A 21,736-nucleotide genomic window follows, 5' to 3' on the forward strand; every position below is an offset into this window, starting at 1 on the left:
GTTCTAAGACATAGATAATTACCAGGTTTCACATGTAAAAGTGTCTTTTACTGCTGTGGCTTCTTGGCAGGTGCAGCTTACAAAGAAATGTAAATTTTGAGTTTCTGTTATCCTGGGAACTAAAGGAGAAGTGATAACAATTATGTAATCTGAGATGGGTCAGCAGTATTGTGTATTATCAATTTAAGACTTTCTCAGAGAGAAAGATTGAGCATTTTGTATTTTGTTCTAGATCTGACAACAGCTCACAAGGCACTTGCGTTGCTCTGTAAGTAAAGTTATTTAGAGCTTAGTATTTATCTTAGAGATAGATAGAATATATCCAGATTAGTCTAGCTGTTTTCTATATTTATGTCAGACTATCCTACAGTATTGTTTTAAATTATTTTCTGTGATTTCTGAACTCTCTAATGTTACTGTGTTGAATTGATGAGTATTGTCTTGTGTTTTTATTATTTATTATTAAATACTTTTAAACCTTTCAACTGTGGCTGTTTTGTGTAGAGATAATTTAAGCTCTTAGTGTACTTTGCATGCATTTGGTGATACTGTACTAAGCCACTCTAGAATAGCCTTAGCCCTGGGTCACACTTGCTATTTGGATAAGAGTGATATTACACAGTATAATTGGTCACCCTTTGGGAAGCTCTTTATTAGTAGCTGATAAGTAGTGGTTGGTGGCAGTGATTTCTAGCTTATAGCCTGTGCAAGAAAGGGGCATAGCTAGTGAATCTGTGCCAGCCTTTCCCAGGAGTGTCTGTGTGTTTGTATATAAATCATATCTCAAAGTGTGTGTGTGTTTGTGTATGTGTGTGTGTGTGTGTGTGTGTGTGTGTGTGTGTGTGTGTGTGTGTGTGTGTGTGTGTGTGTGTGTCAGCTACTTGGGCAGGGACACAAAGCAATGGTTGGACAGGGAGGGAGCTGGAGGTTTTGGCTTGACCATTTGGCTGAGATCTGAACCTTATAGCTGTGCCAGTGGGGAGTCTTATTTGGGATCTGGAGAGAAAGGGAGAAACCAGCCCCAGACTGACTGTGATCTCTGTGTGCTCTTAAGGGAAATTGTACTTTACTGTGTGTGTACTTGTTATCCTCCCAATGTGGATGCCCCTCACTGGTGGTTGTGGTGAGGATTGAGGCTCCTAGATTACTGGGCCAGTGCACAGGCATCACATACACCACGACATGGCAGATCATGCACTTGTAGTCCTGGGTGTTCCCATGGAGGATACAGTCCCAGCAGACAGCAGTCACCATCACATAGTAGCCCCATTTCTGACCTTGGTCATGGAGCTGCAAGTGCAACTCCTGGCAGAGCCAGTTCCCATGTTTGTGGGTGGATATGGTGAACTGTCAGCTCTACTATGCTTGGTTCAAAGCTGTCTAACATACAGACACATAGAACTAGCATTGAGCTTGACTGTGTACATGCAGGCACTCACATACCACTGTCACAATCAGGTCACCTACAGACAGACACAGCACATTTCCATGGTCCATCTTCCCTTCCTGACTCAGACACATGCTTACCAACCTATTGGATCAGCCTAGGCTTCCTGCACACCCACACAAACAACACCATGTGCAAGTGATGATACCTGTGTCACATCCCTGTCATCCTTGTCATCGATGCAGGAAAATGAAGTTATGTGTCTGATGCACAGGGTAACCATCTAAATAACTATGTATTTGTTTCATCCATTATTGCCTTTGACATGCCACTTGTACTGGTCACTGACAGACATGGCATGCTGCCATTTGTAATGAGTAAACCACATTATTATGTGTACATTATGTTGGATGATGTAGTAATGGCTATATACTTACACAGTGAAAGGTGTCTCATGGAACTATTTATGTTTCAGTTTCAGGATTGTATACAACACACCTATGGGTACATAGCTACAATAAACCCATAAACATCAGAGCATAGGATGGAATGTCAGCACAGAAGAAAAATGTCTTCAGAAACGTAAAGCAGTATAGGTGCACAGCTCTATTGGCTCATATGTGTATAACAGGCAAACAGAGACAATGGCTTCTTTCAACCTAGTCATGCATCCCTAATTTCTGACAAGGTGTGATACCCTTGACAAGTGTAAGCAGGGTTTTACGAGTTGTCACATCTACAAGCTGTGGTGTGGGAGATGAAGCATCTACAATTTCCATGTGTCCATTACAGACATTTGTCCTAAACCAGTTATGATTGCCTTGTTCAGCATCTCATTGTGTAACTTGCACATGATGTGCATTAAAGCAGAAGTGTGCTTCTCACTGATGTGGAGCCTGTTACATATAGGATGTAATGTTAGGTTGCATACCTGTCTCTCCCATCATGTCTTATGTATACCACAGTCAAGGTGTAAGTGTGTAGAACAGGTAATTCTTGTGTTAGTCCTTTCAAGGAGGTACACAGTGGAATATGACACCTCCCTAAATGGCAGCCATACACCTCCCTTCCAAAACATGTAGGAGACAGAATACACATTTACAGCCTTGACACTGTCTGCATAGGGCATGTTATGTACACTATGTGCTGGTTTACAGTGGAACACCTGTGGCTGTTACAGTTGTTGGATTTGCCTGTGTAGTTACATACCAAAGGTGGCATCACATTCAATGATAAGTGTGATGAGTGTCAAAAGCAGTGTAAGAATGGCAGTATGGGATTTACATGCCATACCTTTCTCAATAGGTTGTGCAACATAGAATGCCCACATCTTACCGACCAGTGAAAGTCAAAGGCTAGATCACTCTCTGTGTCTCTGACTAATGAGTCAACTGGAGGTATGCAGACAATACAATATTTTCCTGGGGTGGATGATTTCCAAAAGGATAGTATTATGCATTCTTGTTATTTAGTATTTGTCAATGGCTCTGACAACAACTGAATGTGTACCCATCCTGGATAACTGTTGGTTCTGTGTGGGTTTCAGTGACAGCTCCTAATATGCACTCATCTGCAAATGCAGTCAATCTGAGGTCACTGACAGTGACTGTGACTGCAGAGAAGGGAATGACTAGAAGGGGTAGTCCCAGGAATGATTTGTGAGGGAAGTCTACCAGTGACTGGCCTCATTGCAGTGGTGGACTACTCAATGCTATCTTCCACGATAATGATTGTGAGACACTTGGCTATCCACTGGCTGACATACTAGCATGTAAATAACCTCTGCAGTTTTTCAACAATGCCTAATGGCTTAATATTTTCAAATGCCTTGTCAGGCCATGGTAGGTGGAGTGAGTCATTTTCCACTCAGCCATTGCGTAGTTTAACACTCAATGAAGCCCATCGGTTAGGGTAGGCATGATCTGCCCTTGACCAAGACAAACTGGGGTTGGTCCAGTGTCTGTAGGTGTACTACATTGTTACTGAACATTTCCATGATAAGTCTTTTCTAATGGCTTTAAATATCAGACTACTGAGACATCTGGGGACGGTGCTTGTCACTGAATGCTAGTTGTGTGCAACTACATAGTGCAGTTAATTCCATCAAGGTTTCCAAGAAAATAGTCATCCAAAGTGCGTGTGTCTGTACAGAGCACATTTAAAAAATGGAGGGGACACTAATACATACACCCTGTGAAGGTAAAGAGGGAGTATTTACACAATTATTCTGCAGATAGACACTACTCAAGCAGTGTGTTCTGAAATGACACAATTACTTTGTGAAGAATGCTGAAAAGAGGGGGAAATCCCTGAATTGCTGGTGCCTGGCTACTACTACTGCTGGTCTCACCACCACCACTCTCTCCTGGGATACTATGCTCCTATACCTTTTCTCTTACCAGAACCAACATGATAGCAGTAAGCTGAAAATGACAAACAGGCCACAGCCTGTTTGTTCATTCACATAGTTGTGCCAAGTCATGCAAGGTTGTCTAGGCTTGACATACCCTTTTTCAGGTAGATGCTTTGATTAGCAGCCAGAGCAATTATTTGAGTTTAGCATGTATTATGCCTTGTGTTCTGGGGTTGTTAGGATTTCATTAAAGTACTGTGCAGATAGTGATTAGGAGCACAGCTGCAGTGTCATAACATAATGTTCAATGTCCGGTGGCATAGACATTCAAGGTTGCTCAAACAAGCACCACAGTGGCGGTGATCCCTATTAGGTGACAATTTCACAGCAATTTACAGAGTCTGACCTTCAACAGCTTAATGGTGGATATCTGTGTGGCATAAATCTGAGGTCTACTGCAGAGGAGTAGCCACCTTTGGCCAGAACGCATCTACCTCCTACATGTCCTAGGTGTGTCATACTGTACATTTATGTAACCAGAATATATGTCTATGTTCCCACATCATGTCACACAACATCTAGCTTGCTGTGTGGTTGCCTGACAGGCATTGTAGACTTCCAAGGCTAAAGTAATGACTGCAAAGTTGAACAAGTTCTCTGTGTATGCATGGACATCCACATTATAAATGAAAGAAGTGCCTACAGACAGTGTGTTTGAGACTGTCAACCCCAAAGGTGTAGCAGCCTGACCCCAACTTTGCTGGAGTTGTACATTGTCACATCTGTAGGTATATTATTGTGACCATGCTTAATAACAAGAATATGGCTAATGCAAGGGCCACATGTCTGGCAAAGCATTTTACTCACTCAACCATGTTATGGCACACTGTCAGGCACTGTGTTACCTTAGGAGAACTAAATAAAGGTGATAACCTGTTACATTTCAGCATCTGTCAGGCCACTGCCTAATGATGGCCTGCTGTGACATACACACAAGCAAGACTCTGCTGCTACTGACATTATCAGTGACTACTGACAAGATGTCAAAAGTATTTCTACCCCTCTACTTTTATGCCATACAAACACAACGTGTGAAAGATGTGACTATATTACAAACCTTGATTCCATGCTATCTCATGCACTGGTCAGTACATGTGACAATAAGCAGTTTGCCAACATCCACACATTCACACCCACATCACACCCACCTGCATGTGTGGAGCTCCTTAACAGACACATATGCAAACAACAGACACTTCAGAAAGCGAAATGCAAGTTTACTACACATAATCATACCTCTGCAGAACACAGTACACATAATAGCTCATGCACCACTGTCCCACCAGTCAAATACCTGAGGCAAAACACAAAATCAAACTTGTTATTCATAAGTGATTACATCATGAGATACATTTATGTCCCTCTCACCAGGCTACATATGGGAAAGGTCACAGTTATCTCTCTGTGAGGTGCCAGGATACACCATACCACACATGCACTCAAGTCTGTCAACATCAGGTAATGCAAGGATGACATCATAGTTCCTGCTGGTGTATACAGCTTGAGACATACCTCACTGGACTGCATGCAGAGGCATGACTGAGCTTACAGACTCTGTGTCTCCAGTGGGTATGCTCATAGCCTTCAGCTGCATTTGACGGCCACCTAAGATGATGGCTCAATACACACAGAAAATGATTGTGGTAGTCACCAAAGCCATGGATGAGGGTAAGGTGGTTCACACAGCCTATCTTGACCTTGCCAAGGCTTACGACACCATCATCCATTCTGGAATTATAGCTAAACTCACTAAACTAGGTATAAATCCCTACATCACAAGATTGGTTGCCAACTGGCTCACTGACAGAACCCACACTGTAAAAGTTGCAGAATACAAATCTGACCTTAAGGCAATGACAAGTGGAGTGCCACAGGGTTCCATCCTGGGACCTCTCCTGTTTGGTATCTACTTCTCTGAAATACAGGCTAACACAGGAGGCCTCTTGCTGATGAAGTTTGCAGATGATTGCAAACTAGGAGCCATAGTCAAGTCCCCAAATGATGTGGACATCCTACAGAAGGGCCTCACTGAGACAGATGCCTGGTGTCAGAGCCATGGCCTCAAGCTCAATGCCAAAAAGTGCAGTGTCATCCCCTTTGGTAAAAACTCTGTACCCATGAACTACCACATAGGCAGCAATCTACTTAACACCAAATGTGTGATAAGAGACCTTGGGACTCAGGTGGACAGTAGTCTCTCCTTTGATAGTCACATCGCCACAGTAGTCAGGAAGTCCTTCTACATGGCACACCTCATCATAAAAGGGTTCTCATCCAGGAAAAAAGAGGTCATTGTTCCCCTCTACTTGTCACTCATTAGACCCATTATAGAGTACAACGCCCCTTTTGGAATGTACCTCACAAGACATCTGCAGCAGCTGGAAAGGCCACAGAAGTACCTCACAAAGAGGATTACTGGCCTCAAACAAATGCCCTACACTGACCGCCTCAAATAATTCCAGCTTTACTCCATAGCATATCGCCTACTCCAAAGTGATCTCTGCCTAACATATAAAGCTATGTCAAACCAAGAGTTGTTTTACATGCTACACCTAAAGAAATCCCAATCCCTCCAAGCTACATGCTCTAGGGACATAAACCTTGTCACCACAATAAACAGGACACACTGGAGGGATAGATTCCTGTCCCAGATACTTCCAATACTCTGGAACAAGCTACCCATCTATGTCAAGCAAAGTTCTTCATTAACACTCTTCAAGAAAAATCTTGATGAGTGGATGGGAAATAGGAAATACACCCCAGGGATCACTTCTGTGTCTCTGCTGGACAGTGGCACAGGAAAATAACTTTCTTGGGTGGCGTAAGCTATGGGACCTTGCTGGCCAGGCTTACGTAGGCCCTTGGGCTGATAGCCTAGTACCTACCTATGAACCTATAATCCAATAATTGGCTCATCATCTGGTGACATTGTAAGGGGATCCAGTACATGTCAGCCTGGGATTACCTGCTTAACAGACCTTGATGCTTTGCCAGAGATGGTCTTCACCTATCACCCCTGGGATTTTGTGTAATGGCCAAGGCTGCTGACATCCCCATAGTGCATCTTATAAGTGATATCTAAAGGGAAATCTTTCCAGTGAGAAAAATGCCATCTTCAAACAGCATCACTGTTATTCTGCTACAAGCTAGGAATGTCAACACTAAACTCCACTCACTGTAAGGTGCCCCACCTTAGAAGAAGCAGACATTTGCACAGTCACACACAGCTGGTTCAAGGCTGTGGACAGCACCAGAGCCATACCAGGCTACACGTCCTTCCACATGTTCAGACCTCAAACTGAAAGTGTGCAAGGTAATGCAGGTGGTGTATACATATTCATTAAAGATAGATACACATCCAGATTGGTTAAACAGTGTGAGTCCCTGGAGTCACTGCAAGTGCTATTCACTGCTGGAAGGGCACCTAATCAAGCCATTGACAGCCACAGGAGCAACTTCATGAATCAGGACACCTATTGTGCTTTTTTTAATCTATTTGTGTCTATCAAGATACATCACAACACCATGGTTTAGGGTGACTTTAACTACCCACCAACTATGTTGGTTACTCATGCTCAAGCTCACTTGCCTAAAGGTTAGTCCACGTCCTTAACTACAATGCCTTGAGCCAGTGGCGTGACATCTCTGGAAAGGGGAGCTGAGGTACTGCATCAGGTGCTTACCAAATACAGCTGACCACTGTAGCATCTCAACTGTCAGGTCCTCCCTGGTGGGATCTGACCACAAAGTGGTCTCCTTAAAAGTAAGAATCATACCTGAACACCCCAAATTGCAGCAAATATAGTAATACACTTCAACAAAGCAAATTATAACCTCCTATGGGATAATATAAATAGCTTGACTGCACCTCACCCTCAGATGGGACAGGCAACTATGCCGAGCTCTACGCCACTGCTTTATGCAAGCACCTGTACAACTGCATAGACTGAGCTGTACCTGAGAGAAGGAAAACAAGAACATCATGACACAACAAATCTGCCTGGTGGACAACTGCCATTAGCAGGCTTGACAATACGAGGTGGACATTGTTGTGTGACAGTAGGAGTGAGGGAGACCCCTAAAATGGCAGCACACCCATCTCAGTTAAAACAAGCAAATAGTGTTGTTGTGGTGTCCTGCAAAAGAAAATATGTGACAAAATTAGCCTCCTACAAAGGATGACCACAAGGCATTGTGTAGTTACATGTGTAACATAGGAGGAAAGGCCCAGATTGTTGGTGAACTCATACTTAATGATACCACATATAATGAGCCTGTAGACATAGCTAACCTGTTGTCTGACAGGTTCGGTGACAACTTCATTCCCCTGTCCCCACCACACCTACCACAACATCCCTACAACCTGTCCCATACCTTTTATATCTGCACAGCAGATCATAAATGGCTTCTCTAAGGATGAAATACAGCATCTATCGGACCTGCTGACATCCTAGGTTGCTTCATGCATGTGATCCAACAAGGATTACTAACACCATTGGAAACTCCTTGCAATCATTATGTAACCATCAGCTGTATCCCATCTGACTGGAAAATGGCAACAGTTATCCCCTTGCACTGATGTGGTGCATCCACCGACCACAGGAACTACAGACCTAGTACCCTGAGTAGCCATATCTGTAAGCCCATGAGGCAAATCATCATGGACCTGATCAGTAAAGATATATGTAATCTACACACAACTGACCCTACACAGTTTGGATGTCTGAGAGGAAGATCATGCCTGTTAAGCCTGGTGAACATGTATGAGGCGGTCACCATCAACCTGAATGAGGGGACATCTGAGCATACAAATCCCTGGACTTAGCCAAGTCATTTTTTGACACTATCCCCTACTCAGGCTTCATTGATAAAATCACCCAAGTAGTCAAAGTATTATCAGTAGAGGGGGTCACTAAGTGACTCTCTGATAGACCTCATACTTAACATAGGGGAAACCACCTCCAATAGCTGATCTATAACCAGTGGTGTTCCACAGGGATCAGTCCACTACTTGGAGTCCATATAATGAAAGTACAGGCACAAAGTGAATGTCTGTGGCTGAAAGGATGCCTGTAAACTTGAGAGTGGTCATACAATCTCCCAGTTATGTTAATCTCCTACAAGAGGGTCTTTATGAACAAATGTTTGTTAACATACTCATGGCTATAAACTCCATGCAAATATGTATGTAGTATAATTCCATTGGTAACATCAATGTTCTTGGTAAGTATCACATCAGTAGCAACACCTGATGTACATACTCAGGGGTGATAGACATGGGTACACAGGCTTGGCCACACAGGTTTACACCTACTCTACCATAGATCGCCATATCTCCTCAGTTGTAAGAAAGAATTATAACATACTCATGTCATAACTGAAGCAACTGTCACAAGAAAATTATGTGGTTATAACCTCCATATACTCTTCCATCATCACATCATGCCAATAATTGAGTGCAATGGCCATTTTTGTCATGTAGCTTTCCAAGACCGATGGCAATTGCACACAACACAAAGGTTCCTCACAAGGGAACTTCAAGTCTCCAATATCTGTCCTATGGGGATTGTCTGAAATAACTGTCATTGTAGCCTGTGTCATATAGACTACTCACAAGTGATCTCTGCCTTGCATACAAGACAATATCTGACCCTGCTTTACTAGAAATACTGCATATCTGTAGGTGGAATGGTACATGAATTACTCACTGAAAGGACATTAACCTTGTATGTGATGTTACTCATGCATGCTGGTGGGAAAGATCTGTCCACCAGATTTTAACAAACCTTTGAAACAGACTCTCACCTAATGCCAAACAATGCACCTCACTGTCTGTCTTCAGATGCAATCTGCATGATTGGTTGGGTGACCATTATTTCACCACAGGGCTTCTGTCTGTATCCCTTATGGACGGGGCAATATGTGCTGATCATGAAAATAAGGGTAAGAATCTGACTAGGATTGTAAGGGCCCTAGGACCTTTAGGCTAGTAAAGTCCAATGATCCTATGATCCCATATGCTGATATAAAATTGTCTACTATCCACCCATACACACAAACATAGCTACAGTGAAAATAGTAACACTACAAATTAATGTTTACAGAACACTGCACACAAACACTCTCCAAACTGGCTGCAATTAGATTAGAGCCCCTAGCTATCTAATGGTGCACACTACAAATTACAGTACTTAATGCACACACCATCACTCAAGTCTGCATCTCTTTAGGTAATCTTGTGCTAGATGACATCAGCAGGCCTTTTTGTGGTCAGGAATAAGGAGGTCCACGTCACCTGCTACAACCAAAATACTGTAAAACCCTACCTCACTCTAAGTCAGTGTGTTGATCATATTAATATTGTAGGGAGATGCACACACACACACACACACACACACACACACACACACACACACACACACACACACACACACACACACACACACACACACATGCCTGATGTGAGAATAACCCCTATCTATCTAGTCTTACACACTACAGATCACAATACTTATTGCATGAGCCACAGCTAAAGGCTGACATTGCAACAGCAGTTGGTAGTTTTAAGGTACATTACATCAGCAGGCCTTGTGAGAGGATTTTGGAGGCTGTCATCAACTGCTAAGGCTAAAAAGTGCAGAACCATTGCAGTTTGGTAGTCAATGTGGGATTCTCATTAGCTTTGCAGGGAGATTCACACACACACACACACACACACACACACACACACACACACACACACACACACACACACACACACACACACCAAGTGGCCTGTACTTTGATTAGAAGCACCACCTACCTAGTCTTACACACTACAGATCACTGTATTTATCGCATGTGCCACAGCTGAAGTTTGCTTTACATATGACTGCAGGTGAACTACTTGTGGAGTACATAATCTAAGCTTGTGTTCAGCAGCATCTGTGGCCTGCAGAATGATATTGCCTTTTACTGTTATCTGCATCTAGTAGCCTAGCAGTCAGATACCTGCTTTTCTATCCTAGCTATGTGGCTGCAGTTGCCATTTTGGTGTATGTGTCTGTTTGCATTTGGCTGGGCAAGCCTGTGGGAAAAAATAATGTGCTCTGTCAATGCATGCATAGACAACATTATACATTGCACCACCTGTTCACCTGTTGGTGTATATGTGCTGACATCCGGCAGGCACAGGAGGCTGTAAGTAAGTGCATTATCTACTGCTGAGCCCTTACTTTGGTCCTTTGAGCAACACCATATATGTGTCACAGTGCAACTTTACTCACCATTATCAGTATGTAGGACAATACAGACATACACACATATAAACATATATATTTATGTATATTACAGGGATGTATATATAAATGTAGGTGTGTGTGTGTGTGTGTGTGTGTGTGTGTGTGTGTGTGTGTGTGTGTGTGTGTGTGTGTGTGTGTGTGTGTGTGTGTGTGTGTGTGTGTGTGTTATGTAGATACATGGGGAGAGACAGAGATGTATGTTACACACACACACACACACATATATATATATATATATATATATATATATATATATATATATAAATAAATAAATAAATAAATATATATATATATTATATATATTATGTGTACATATAGATATATATCTATAGGGAGAGATAGTGACAGACAGACAGACAGATATGTTTACATATATGTATGTATCTATAGACATAGCTATATATAAAATCATTTGGATTGAGGAGCAACAGAATTGCGCTGTGCCTAACTAAGTGTATCAGCATCGCCATTGAGATTTTCGCTAGTTATAAACTGACTCCAGCCCACACCTACTTGTAGTCCAGTCTGGGAGTTTGTGTGTTACATGAAATGACATCTGTCCCTGTTTCTACACTGCCACACTTCACTCAAATTGGCTACAACTTTCTAAGGTTGTCTGATGTAATTTATGCATGACAGGCATTAAAAATATTAGACCACACACAGACTGATGGTCAGTAAAACACAAGGTAATAAAACCTCACATCCAAAACACATTAACACTTCCAGATTAGAACCATGAATGCCATCACACAAGCTAATTGTTCTTTGAGCTACAGAAGCTGCTTAACAGACAGGGGTCATTCATCACACAATCACCTGCATAAATATGTGCATTGTTATTCTTGCATTAAGTAAGACATACAATGTATGATCAATTTCTATGTTACTGTTCTGAGATTGCCTGAAATGCTGCTATACCATTGATGAGTTACTGTTACAGCAGTTACAAGGGAACACTGCTGTGTTGGGGGTGGGTGAGCAACACCACACATTCTGCTGGGATGCACAATAGTCTGAATATCATGTAACCCCACTGTCTAACATCTTCCTTGGCTGGTGTACTAGTAAGCTGTTGTAGTAGAACTGCATGAATATTCCATGCATGAGGTGTAGTGAATAGTAATGGAGACATGATAGTGGAATGGGTATCTGTAGTCCCATGTGGATGTTATTTCTGTCCAAGTAGCCCACTATATTCAGTTGCATAATGTACCAGATCCATACGTACAATGCCGTATCATAATAATCCTTACAAGTACTATGTAGGTTACGGACTTACCTTGCAAATGCAGCAGGTGACACAACTGTAGTTCAGAGCTGACTCTGTCAGATGCAAGTAGTACACAGCCAATACATGGATAGGTACAGGTTGTGTGGGTTACCTGACATCAATTTTAATTTCTGTATGTAAACAGGAGTAAGGTGTTAGTCCCTAGGTTGTCAGTGAATATGCTATGTGTTGTCTCTTAGCCAAAGAAAGGGCATGCTGAGCATGCCTATGTCTGCCTACAGGGACATCAGTAAGGGGTTCCTCCTCCAAGTCCTCCTGTGACTGTGGCTGTGTTGAACTAGGCTTCCCTTTGTTGATCCTGCTGCAGCTGTCTCCACAGGATCAGATTGCACATAGCACATACTGTGAATATATGTGCACATGTGGCTGAAAAATACTGCAGGGCACCACCAGATATATCTAGGCACTGGAACTGTGACTTCAGAACCCAAGCACATGCTCTATGATGTTCCTAGTTTGTACATGTGCCTTGCTATGGTGTTCTTCTGTGGGTATGTGCACATTTCTGATAGGTGTCATCATTCACAGTTGCAGGGCATAGCGAGCATCCCCCAGTAAATAGCCATGTGGGATGTCCCCCCTAGCAAACATCTGGTACAGCTATGATGTGTGCCAGAAATGGGAGTCATGATAACTGCCAGGGCTACCAGCACACACATTCAGGATAATCCCCTGGCTATTGCACACAATCTGGCAGCTGATGGAATGGTACCCCATGCTGTTAACATAGATTCTACCCTGCTCACCAGGTGGCATGCTGATGTTTACATGAGTGCAATCTATGGCACCCAGTACTTCAGGGTAGTGTGCTACATGGTAGAACAGTTGCATATTGCTTGCCCTCACCTCAAGGGAGAGGGGAAAATATATGTGCTCACTGGTATGTGGTAGTACAGCATCCAGGAAATGGTGGAGTATCCTGGATGCAGATACCTGTGACACCCCCATCATGTCCTCAGCTGATCTTTAAAAAGTACCTGTAGCTAGTATCCTAAGGGCTATCAATACCTTTGTTTCCACTGGGATGGGTTCCCCTTTGTTGGCTATAGGTCTGAGTTGAGGGTGGCAGAGCTCAGTGAGTTCTTGTAGTACGTCCCTTTCCACCCTGTAGCACTCTGCAATCTCCAGATTATGTAGCTGCTGGAAGGTTACCCTGGGCCTAAACACTCTTCTCCTTCTCAGCCTAGGCCTATAGTCAGCTACACCAGCAGCAATGACTTCTGCGTCTAGCACATACAGATGTAGCAGACCAGCAGCTGCCCCTAGCATTATCTCAGTTAAAATTCTCAATTCTGTACTCCAATGGTCCAGATTATTGGAGAAAAATCATAATGTAGGGTGTATGCATACTTTATACAGGTCTACTATAGGTCCATCATGTGTGATTGGCTAAATATGATGCATTTCACCTGCATGGAATGTAATTAACATAATTTAATGGCCCTATTTTAGTGCACGATGTGGTGCCACACAGCATAGTTTATAGAAAATAATAAATATTCATTGAATATATCTGCTTTACATTCATTGCTGTCTACATCATCACTGTCACATGGGTAGTGCGCTGCATGAACACATTAAGCTATGCACTGCGCCACACAGCATAGCTTATAAAAAGTAAAAAAAAAATCATTGAATATGACAGTTTTAATTGCTTTTTGCCTACGTCATCACTGTGACTTGGGTCGTCTTTTTGCACGAACAAGCTCAGCTATGTTGTGTGCCATGCAAACACATGTACTGGGAATTAAGCAATCCTAAAAGAAACAGGACACACCCCTGTGATGGCATCCACATCCAGTAGAAATATCAACATGGTGTTAGAGACTGCATGAAATGGATATATGGACATGCTTTCTCATTTTTGCTTTTCACGACATCCACCTCATTTGCATACATATCTGTGCTGACAGCCTGGAAACTACATGGTTCATAGCCATATGACCTGGGCAGCAGCACCAGTGCACCATTGTACAGGCCCGACACAAGGTCCTATAAGACATTTTTGACAAATATTATAACATGCTTTTTTTTCCCTCTTTCTTTTTTTTTTTCTATTAAGCATGTTTGCATACTGTGGTCCGTACAGCAAACATGCCGAGATTATTAAAAAAATATTATTAATTTAACTTATTCCCCTCCTCTTTCTGACATCCACAATATTAGTTTTCCACATATCTGTATGTGATATAACATTTTCATGGTTGGTATGTCCATATTTGTGGAGTTTTACATCCCCTTCTGTCTGTGTAGGCTCGCGTAGACTACGAACACTGACACAGAGTTTACACAGATGCCTTTCTGCTTGCTGGATAAATCTATCTGCCTCATTTCTATATGAGGTAATTTGCATTCCTCAGAATTTTCTCTGTTTGTGCTTGCATGCACACTACTAAGCGCTGCTTACTGAATCTAAAAATGTTCGCTCTCATGTAGGCATCGTATCATGATGGGTGCACAAAAAAAAATCATGTAGGCTTTATTGAATTCCCCCTCATATCTTTTAGCAAAACTTTGAAAAGTTAGTGAGTGTGTGTGTGTGTGTGTGTGTGTGTGTGTGTGTGTGTGTGTGTGTGTGTGTGTGTGTAGGTGTGTGTGTGTGTTAAAAATCATGTAGGCTTTATTGAATTCCCCCTCATATCTTTTAGCAAAACTTTGAAAAGTTAGTGTGTGTGTGTGTGTGTGTGTGTGTGTCTGTATGTCTGTGTGTGTGTGTGTGTGTGTGTGTGTGTGTGTGTGTGTGTGCGCGTGTGTGTGTGTGTGTGTGTGTGTGTGTGTGTGTGTGTGTGTGTGTTTGTGAGTGTTTGTGCATATATATATATATATATATATATATATATATATATATATATATATAGAGAGAGAGAGAGAGAGAGGGAGAGAGAGACAGAGTGAGATATAGGTGAACTAAATTTAATTTGGATGCCTAAATATTGACATTCACAACACTGACCAGAAAACATTGACTCTGCAAACACTGATATGCTATTGTACATGCACTGAGCAACACTTTCAATGCTACCACTGGTTATACAATGTGGATATGGCAGGCGGTGCCTCTACAAAGTTATAGAGCTTCATGCAGAACTTTGCTCCCACTGATATATGTGTATTCCTCTGCTTTTGTTGGTTTAGATAACTGGTAACTCCAAACTGGTAGAGATAGCAATAACTGGTAACTAGCAGAAGTACAAAATTATTGCTGGCCAGTGATGAGATGGTTGGCTAGTTGGCTAGTCTTAGGAGCCTTTTGTCATTATGGTAAAAGTCTAAAGCGGTTCAAAGATGCATATATATATATATATATATATATATATATATATATATATATATATATTATAACCAAGTAAACAGAAAATATCATGGAAATCTGACTGAATATTAGATATTCAAATAAAGGCTGATCATAATTAATGATATGATATAAATATATATATATATATATATAATTGAAGTAGAGTTCTGTGGTATTACGAGTATAGATGAAACATGCCGAACAACTGAGATGAGTACCTGACACAGCTTATGTGAATAAACTTCTGTTTTTTATTGCATTGATCACTGTCAGGAGGGAGGCCCAAAGCAGTTTAATTAAATGTTATTAACTGTGTCACCTTTGTGCAGTCTCTGGGAGGACTTCTTGTTCTGATTTAGCATTATTATGAAAAAAGAAAGGCTAGATAGGGAAGATAGCCAATGAAAGTCAGAGATGAATGCTGTTCACTAGTCCAACAGACATATCCCATGACCCAGAATATAATCATACATTATGCATAACAAGCAGAAGAAAATATGTATTACTTAGACAATTAGTCTAAGTCTATCCTTACTGAAAAAAAGAAGTTAAAAATTGCATTTTGTATAAAATAAAGGGTTCCTTTAAAATTGCACAGTGTATAAAATAAACGGTCCTCTTTCTTGAATTTCCTCCGTGATTTTCAAAGATCAGTCTATAATAATTCTATTGTTCACAAATATGAATAAGGCACTGATGTATGAGTGGAAATTTAATTTAGGCACAAGTGATACAGCAGGCTACTGATGTCCTATGAGACAGTGAAAACAGTTCTACTTGAAAATTAGGAGTGCAGAACAGTCTTCATTTGTGAACAGATCTAAACTAAAGATCTAAACTAAATAAATTGCATAAACATTCTTTCCTAGTATAAACCAAGAATAAAGCAATAAATGTTTCTTAAGTACTTACTGAAAAAGCTTGAACTACAAATATTGCCACAATTGCAGTTTGAGTATAGCAACAGTACTGCATTGTGTAATACCTGTCTTGGTAATTAACATCAGCACATACATTTAAACTTCATAACTGATGGATTTTTCTTCTAACTAGTAATCACAGTTGTTTCATAGCAGAGACACTTAAACTACTTGATGGCCAGATTCTTCTGCTAAGACAGAAAACACAGGTAATTGTATAAGTTACTGTTTATGTAAGCTGCAGATGTGGTTACCAAATGAGATATAAGGATGATATGAATTTTAAAGGTTGCTAGGAGCCCATAGAGATGACCATGAAACCCTACCAGTGAAAACCATAGTCACTGATTTGAGTTATAAAATATTACTGGTGTTGGGACTTTGTAATTCATAAATTTCCTCAGTACTATTTTATACAGCAAATAAACTTAAAAGAGTTTGCCTTGATTTTCTGCATAATGCAGAATGCACACTTAAAGTGCATGATAATAAGACAGCAGTGGAATAGAGTCATGAATTCCTGTGAAGTGTCAGTAAGTAGGGTGTACTGAATGATTCAGGGTAAATCAGCTGTTCACTGTTTCCTGAAGAAAGATAATTAACTCTGATATAGGAGGTGGGAAGAGGGCAGCCTTGCATACTGAGTGACAGTGTGGGAGATAGGAGGGGTTATCTCCACCTGTAAGCATGTGATACAATGCCATGTTGTAGGAGGTACCCCTGGCAAAGACCATTACTGTATATGTTTGGGAAGATAGGGGTCAACCCTAAGTAATGATTAGTGATACATACAAATATGAAGACTGAGGGGTAACTTGAGGCACACACTTTTATCTACCTTCCTTTAAGGGGTGGTATAAGCACTGTTTGTATACCACTATGGAATGAAGACACACACATACTCACCAGTCAGGAAGGCCAGCAGGAAAGTCTAGTACAATGTCTTTACCATGCCACAAAGTATGAGTTCTAATTTATCTGTCACATGGTTAAGTTGTACTGCGTGATGAGGCTCATGTGGAATTCTATCTTAAAGTGCAGACTGCACTACACAAACCTTTAAATCTTCATGAATCCCATACACACAGACCTGAAATTTCCTAGGGCAATGGACTGTTTATTAAACTATGTATTTCATTTTGCAATTCATCTAGGAATGCATGTGTGTATTTTGTTTTATTTTTTTCATAATCTATTTAACTTTCTGCGGTTAGTTGATATTACGACATTGTGGATGCAGCAATGCATTTTTCTAAGGTTATGATTTTACTTGTTAATAAAACAGTAACTGCAAATACATAGCTTACCTTTCAATATATCATTAAAATTGAAGACTGCATTCAGAGGCTGCTCTAATGCTGCATGACTAATTCTGCAGGTAACAGGTGAGTTGATATGAGCTAGAAGTGTGATATTACTTTCTGCATTATATGTCCTGTTTCCATCATTTGAAGTAACATTCGGACTGGATTTTGTAAGCATTGTCTCTTTCTGAAACCATGTAATGTTAATCTCTGGTGGAGAGAATCCTCTAGATGTGCACTTTACTGTCACCCGTGAATTAAGGATAACTTTTTCAGCTGGTCCAGAAACTGATGGAGAAGAAGGTTTTCCTTAAAAATAAAACATTAACATTAGTATAAAAATCAAATCCAGTGTTATTTATGATAGATTTTATGTTTACTTAATGTATAAAGTCAGATCTTGTTTAGATATAGACCATTATATTTCAAGATTTGGACATATTTTAAACATAAAGAAATCCGGACATGTCAAGCAGCAAGATCTAACAATATCATAGCATTTTATCACCAGACTTTGGTATATTATTATGAAATAGGATTGGATTACAAACAGTAGTACATATACATTCTTTATTATATTTTTAGATAAGAGCAGGGATGGAATTGTATATTGTTAACATATAAGAATGAGAGGAATGATGTTAGGAAAACTTGATTATTTTATCCATAATATTCTGAATGCATCTCAGTCTGTTATCACAGAGGCAGAATAAGTATTGCTCAGTGTTGTCTTGTATGTAAATAAAACAATCATTTCTCCAGAATCAGGCATGAGAAAAAAAAAGAAGTATGGCAAACCTACATAAAATTGCTGCCATTTTTATGCAGTAAACACAGATTATTACCCTGCTCCTAAAAGTAAAATAACTGTAGACAAAAACAGAACAAGTCCTGGCTCTGCAGTATAAATGGGGGGAGTCCTGACTATGAGCCATCCCATCCTAGTTTGATTACCAGCTTAGTTACCAGGGGTGGTGGTGGAAAGGCATGGCTTTTGGCCACCTCCCTAGTCTTAATGACAATAGTTTAAAATCCTTAATGCAAGTGATCAGAGAAAAAAATCATATTGATGAAGAAACATTCGGCATCCTGGAAAAGGAAGCAACGAAGGACGTAAGAAGAAAAACTGACATGTGAAAGATAAAGAAGTCTGATAAGGTGAGAAATTTATTGCAGAGAAGAAAGCAAAACTAATCAATATAAATATACAGTTACAAATATATTTGAAGGGAAATACAGATACAGACACCCAGATATGATATTTTTTTTCAATGCAAAAATTAATATCACAAAGGTCGAGTGTAAAAAAAAATGTTTAGTAAGACAGAAAGTAAACAAATAGAAAATGAAGGAATGAAACATCTGAGATTTAGTGTGAAAACACAGGCAATATCACAAGATGTTATGCAAATGAGTCCCAAGAAACAGGAACAGCAGAAGGAGCAAGATGTATCAAAAGAAGATCTGCCACAGGGAGATGTTCAAGAACCTTCCACAGGAGATTCGCACAAAAGTCTAGGTAGAATTACACAGCAAGGGGAAAGAACAGAAAGTGGAGAGCAAAGAAGATGCTCTGCATTAAAAAAGAAAATTATCTAAGGGAAGACCTGCGCAATTTAATAGATATGGGTAGCCACATTAAGATCGATGAAAGAAACAGCTTACATAAAGTAAATAAGGCCCAAAATGTTAAAAGCCTGATAAAACAGATGAAGACAGTAATATGGACTATTAAGAGAAATTCACGTGATATAACAGAAATAAATAACATATATTATTGTGCAGCTACAATAATTGATTACATTAATGACAGATAAAGTGCTGCTATAAAAATGTACAGTAATGATAGAAACAAGTAGGTGCCACCATGGTATCATCAAAAAGAGAAAAGTATAAGGCAAATAAGACAAGAGGTATCTCTGTTAGAAGAATACAGAAAACTGAATAGATAATCCAATATTCTTATAAAGATAGATGTGGTAAAAGTAACACACAGTATCACAACAATGTATAAATCACATACTGGAATGATACAAACAGTGTTTATAGCCCCCTAGAAAACAATTCAATCATGGCAATAGAACAGCAAGGTAATACGAAGTCATAAAGAACAAAGGATCATCTATTGTTAAATAAAGCCACAACAGAGAACTGAAAAAAGGGGCTAAATCTAGTATAGCATGGATAGATTACAAAAAGAATTTAGCGGTATTACATATTCATGGACAGCAGAATGCATACAGATGAATAAGATACTCCCTAAATTGATTAATTATATTGGAATCACAATAAAATAGTGACAATCCATTTTACAGCTAAGCCATTACAAAGGGCAAATGACTATCCCAGGGATAAATATTCAAATGGGGATATTCCACAGTGATTCTTTGTCACCATTGCTGGACTGTCTTATGCTCAACCCATTACGTTCTTTTTTTCATTTTATAGCTTTGCTTTTGGTTATGGCTTAATTTCCAGAAATCAACTTTGCTTCAAGACTACTCATCTACTTTTTGTGTTTGAGTTAAAACTGCATAGTTTATCAGACGAGGATCTAAAAGCACAACTAAATTGGTTAAAAATTTTCTCAGATGATATAAGAATGACATTTTGTCTTGCTAAATGTGCAAAAGCAATATTTATAAAAGAAAAGCTGCAGCACCCAAAACATATTAGCCTGAGACAGGAATGTAATATAAAAGAAGGTGAACATGTGGGAGTGCATGCATTTTTGCAAACAGTGAAGTATTGGCAAGAAACATTAACAAGTGAGATCAAAGCTTAGCAATATTACTTCAGAAAACTAAAGGCAATGTTGAAACGATGGGCTAAATGAAGGGATAAGTGGAATGGTTAGTATCACTGACATCTAACAATAAAGTCCAAGACATAAATAAATTTGCTCTTCCTGTTCTGACTTTTAGCATTTTAGTGCATACCAAGATCATGCATTTCTCTCTTTCTCGATATGTGCCTCCTCAAAATTGACTAGATGTTTAAGTCTGCAATCATGGGACTGCATGCATATTTGCTGACCTCATCAGAACCAAACATAGTGAAAGTTTTTAAACATGAAGAGTAGAGGTTTTATTTGAAATCTTTGCTTAGTTTAGCAGAAACATTTAGAAAAGCAGTGGAAATGGAAATTGAGCCAGAAGTAGATGAGAACAGTAGCAACTGAAAATACCCCCCCAAAAAAAAAATGAAAATATAAAGAAACGGGTGAGGGAAAAGGGAAAGGAGAAAAAACTGGAAAGTCCACAAGTATAGCAGCAAGTATAGAAAACTCAGAGAGCAACCACATGTTGAGCAAGATTTAATGTAGGAATGTATAAGGACAGATGAATTTAAACCAAGGGATGAAAGGTTAATAATGGCGTCCCAAGATAATAAGTTACATATGCAGTAGTTTACAAAATCTTTTGAAAATGTGGGAGAAACAGACAAATGCTAGTTCTGTAAAACATAACTGGAACCAGTTACACATCTTGTTGCCAGGTGTGGTACACTTATTGCTGGTCTGTATACTGAAGTGAATTAAGGTGATCAAGTTCAGATCACATAGGATCACCTAATGCCAACAACTGATCAAATAGATACAAGAAAACAAGATATAGTAGTCCAAAAAATGAGACGAAAGTAGTGTTAATCAATGAAATTGCTATACCTAGCAGTTACAGTGTCATATGTACAGACTCAATTGCTGACACAAAGTCATAACATACTAGGATTTGTAATCAGAAACTAGAACAATGTGGCAGAAAGATATCCAGACAGGTCTAATAACAATAGAAGCAACAGGATTAATAAAAAAGAATTTACAATATGCTTCCAACACATGTA

General features: G+C 39.9%; 1 protein-coding gene across 1 annotated transcript in view; it reads right to left on the bottom strand.

The window, feature by feature from the left end:
* The window catches only part of LOC122802352 (signal-regulatory protein gamma-like), a 593,926-nt gene that overhangs the window by 429,767 nt on the left and 142,423 nt on the right, over window positions 1-21,736 (bottom strand). The window contains exon 3 of the mRNA XM_044071988.1: window positions 17,897-18,202. Within this exon, the coding sequence (XP_043927923.1) occupies window positions 17,897-18,202 (306 nt within the window). The remainder of the gene's footprint in view (window positions 1-17,896; window positions 18,203-21,736) is intronic.

Source organism: Protopterus annectens, chromosome 5.part0, assembly GCF_019279795.1.
Source record: "Protopterus annectens isolate FY-2018-M chromosome 5.part0, PAN1.0, whole genome shotgun sequence".
In the NCBI taxonomy this organism is placed as follows: domain Eukaryota; kingdom Metazoa; phylum Chordata; order Ceratodontiformes; family Protopteridae; genus Protopterus; species Protopterus annectens.